Consider the following 4192-nt stretch of genomic DNA (forward strand, 5'->3'; position numbering starts at 1 on the left):
GGGTAAATAAAAAATGAAAATTTCTGGAGTTCGAAATCAATACAATGCGGAAAACTAGCATGTTCAGATTCTGAAAAAAGTATAAATAATTTGGAATCAATAGATATGCTTGGTTACCCGCGCTGGAAAAAATTTTAAGGAAATTTTGTGTGTGCAGAGTTTTTATATTTTATCAAGTTATAAATCGTCTTTGCATTCTTGGGGGTCAAAAAAGTTATCGCAATTTTGCGGGTTTTATTCATCCATTTTCCGAAATGTAATTCTTATTTAATTCACGATTGTTTTTGGAAAAATGCATAATTTTTTCGGGTAATTAAAAACTTTCCAGAGACAAACATACACTAGGAAACAAATCGCCAAGGCCCAGGAATCAAAATTAAAAATACAGTGAATTTTTTAAATTCCGATTTTGGTATTTAATACAATTATCTTCATAAGTTGTAGATTAAAAATTGGTTCATCAGTTTTATGCTTTTTATAATAGAAATACATTAGAATTTTTTTTCACTAGACCCAAGAATCGAAATTGGAAATACAACGCATTTTTAAATCACTGATTTGAGAAATAATTGAAATTATCTTTATGACTTCCCGGGGCAAAATCCTAATACTTGGCAATCCTGCCTGCATGCTCTGTCACGAAAAATAGAGTTCTGCGTGAGGTTGGGGAGAGCTTTTCAGTCCTCGTTTTTTCTCGAAAACGCTTGAAAATTGCGAATTCGGAAATAAGTAGGCTTCCGCGAGCATTAAAGAGGCTGTCGCGATATCCTAAAACTCCCTCCGTACTCTGTCAAATCGAGTTTGCCCGATGATTGTAGAGTACTGAGCGAGCACGTTTGTAGATTTCAAACAAATATTCAATGTTTCACAAGTGCTTGCTAAAGCGTCTTTAGTGCTCGCGGAAGCCTACTTATTTCCGAATTCGCAATTTTCGAGCGTTTTCGAGGAAAAACGAGGACTATGCAATACCAAATTTTCAATTGTCAAGAATTGCTGTAATTCCAATTTCAATTTCTGGGTCTGGTCGACTTCTTCCTAGTGTATTTTTATGCTGAAAAGGCAACACTTACTGTGAAAAATCTTTAAATATTAAGTTTCGTATAAAGATACTTTAAATAAACACCAAAATAAAAATGTTAAAAATTGCGATGACTTTGTTAATCTCTAAAAAAGTGAAAAATTGAAACTCAAGAAAATAAAAAAACTGAAACACAGGAAAATAAAAAAAACTCTGTCATTAAGAAATGTTTTTAACATTATTTACGCTCCGCGTGCGGGTAACCACACTGCATATCTAGGAATTCCAAATTAATTATACTTTTGTATGATGCCAGTAAGCTAATTTTTTACGTCACATTAATTTTGAATTCCATAATTTTTCATTTTCAACCCACGCTAATATACAATACTCTTTGATGGTTTCGTTTCATCCACATAAAATTGACATTTTGTAATTTTTGCAAAAATGCAGGTATTTTAATAGAAATTCACTTAAAATAAATTGAACTATTCTGCTATTAAAAAAGTTAAAACGTCTAAAAAATAGGTGAGAATCAATTTTTTTGGACTGATTCATTATTTTGGTTTAAAAAAACCTTTTCCTAATTCAAAATTCATGTTTAATTGAAAATTTATCTTCCTTAATTGAAACTGGAAATGTTACTATTGATTTTTTCAAATCATATTTTTCTGTTGAAAATTCATTTATTTTCTTGAAAACTCGTCTTTTGGGATGAAAATTGAATTGTTTTGGCAGATAATGCACATTTTTGGATTGAACATAAAGTTGTTTTGCTGGAAATTCGACTTTTTGGCTTGAAAATGCAACATTTTAATGAGATTTTTTTGGTGAAAATATCAATACTTATACTTTTCTTTGAGAACTAATTTTTGTTATCAAAGATTTGGAAAGAAAATTTACAACTGTCAGGGATTAATACATATAGTACTTGAAATTTTGTATTTTTCAAATATAAAAGTAAAGGGATCTCTACAGTACATTTAATGTTCCATTTGCAGCCTCTCCTATACCTCAGTATCACTTTGAAGTCGCTGTGGATCGAATATCAGAGTTGAAAACCGATTCTCTGCTATAAAGATCTATATATTGAATTTCTGAGAGGAATAAATATTCTTAAATTTCAGTTCTTCATTTCAAAATTAAAATTCATATGCAAAGTTCTATTTAAATAATGATAAATTAATGATCAGGGATGCGACGACACGTTTGGGTCAGCTGGACTTTTTGGACTATCAGTTTAAAAATATAAAATCAAAAACAAAATTTTGTTTATTTGTTGAATATGTTTATTTGTAGCTGATCGTGTAAGAAATCTAAAAGCAGATCCACGTAGTTTTACCGGAAAAAGCATGAAAGGTCCTTTCGGTGCAAATAATCTTTTACTCTGCGTGTTTAGCCGGGACGAAAAGAGTTAGTCTATAAGGATATGAGGTCTATACACGCTTCTCCACCCTTCAAAGCTGAGATCACTGATCAAATTTACTTCCACAAATGGGAAAAGGCGTGCTAGAATACCTTAAACAGATAAAAAACTGACACGTGCAGAACAGTGTTGGGTAGTAACTTGTTACAAGTAACTAAGTTACTAAAAAGTTACGTTATTTGTAACTTTTAGGGTAACTTAGTTACTTTTTTAAAAAGTAAATTGTAACGTAACTTAGTTACGATTTTTGCAGTTACTTGTAACTTAATTTTAGTTACCTTATAGTTACTTTGTGTACTTTGTATTCTAATTTCCAAAAATTTATTCCTGTTCACTTGACGAAATATCTGTCCAGCTTTTTATTTACTAAACCAATCCCTGATTTTTAAAATAATATTTTGATTAATTATTAATATTTTTATTGTAATAATATAATAACGATAAATAATTTTATTATGCTTGTAATAATTATTTTTAGTTTTAAATTTAAAAATTAATAAAGAGAAAAAAGTAACTTTTTAGGTAACTTGAAGTTACTTTATCTAGTAACTGTAACTAGTTACAGTTACAAGTAACGTAACTTTAACTGGTTACTCAAAAAAGTAACTTACCCAACACTGGTGCTGAATCAAACTTTCGATTTTTTCCAAAAAAATGAGAAAATTTTATAAGAAAGTATAGATTTAAAAAGAAATAATGAATTGTGTTACAAACTAATTTTGTTTTTTTAATTTTTGTATATTTTTCAGCGTGTGACTTTTCCAATGATAGTACGATTTATGTTGGTACTTTGGTTGGGAGCTTTGGCATTAACCACGTTACCACTTTTTGGATTTGGTCTCTATTTTAAAGATGGAAAATGTTGTCGTTATAGAGAAGCCACGGAAGCTGGCGACATTGCTTACGCCTACATTTGGTTTTTCTTCGGTAAGTGTAATAGTTACAAATTATAAAAATATGTATTTATTTGATTGAGGCAGTTAATTTAATTAAATAAATATTTTTAAGTTGTTATGTTTAATTTTTGAAACTTTTCTTTAACTGATTCCTAGTTATTTAACTTTTGAGAGGTGATAAGTAATTTGAATTGAATATTTTAAGTTACAGAATTTATTTATTATTTGTTGACCTATTAATATTTCAGAAAGTTGAGAATTCATTGGTGTTCCTCTTAATTAATTCAGTCTACAGTTTCCTTCCATTTAAGTTCATTAATTCAATTTCTGCACTGCCAACCGTTATTGAGTTCACGTTTATTTATCTTGACTTGTGAAGTGCGGTCAATTTAAAAATTAATCAAATTTTGATGATATCAAAAATCACCTTCTCTAAGCACCTGACATGAATTAACTAGTTTAAATATAAAACCAACAGAATCGATGTAAATCTCTAATAATTTGTGGAAACAATTGCTTTAAAGAAAATGTTAATTCTTGAAACAATTCTCAAAAAATTGGATAGATCCCATTATTCTTTCATATTGTCTAATTGGTTCATGTCGTTCTGAGGATAACAATAATTTGCGATAATATGCGAGAAAATAACTATTTTATCAAAATAAATCTGCTTGAGTAGTAAATAATTAATTTAACAAATACATACAATATTATTAGTTTTACATTTAAAAACGGTCAGAATAAAAAATCAATGCATCCCCTATGCATTCTTTCAGGAAAATAGGGATCGTTGTTATCTGGAACTTTATAAAACTGGGGGGTACTAGGATGGTCCAAAAATTCGACTTTTGA

General features: G+C 29.3%; 1 protein-coding gene across 4 annotated transcripts in view; it reads left to right on the plus strand.

Moving 5' to 3' along the window:
* The window catches only part of LOC117168746 (prostaglandin E2 receptor EP3 subtype), a 77388-nt gene that overhangs the window by 59748 nt on the left and 13448 nt on the right, over window positions 1-4192 (plus strand). For all 4 annotated transcript variants that reach the window (XR_004466547.1, XM_033354488.1, XM_033354486.1 and 1 more), the window contains exon 3: window positions 3194-3371. Coding sequence is in view for 3 of the 4 variants with exons in the window: in XM_033354488.1 (XP_033210379.1) it covers window positions 3194-3371 (178 nt within the window). In the remaining variant the exon portion in view is untranslated. The remainder of the gene's footprint in view (window positions 1-3193; window positions 3372-4192) is intronic.

This window comes from Belonocnema kinseyi, chromosome 3 (genome assembly GCF_010883055.1).
Source record: "Belonocnema kinseyi isolate 2016_QV_RU_SX_M_011 chromosome 3, B_treatae_v1, whole genome shotgun sequence".
Classification (NCBI taxonomy): Eukaryota; Metazoa; Arthropoda; class Insecta; order Hymenoptera; family Cynipidae; genus Belonocnema; species Belonocnema kinseyi.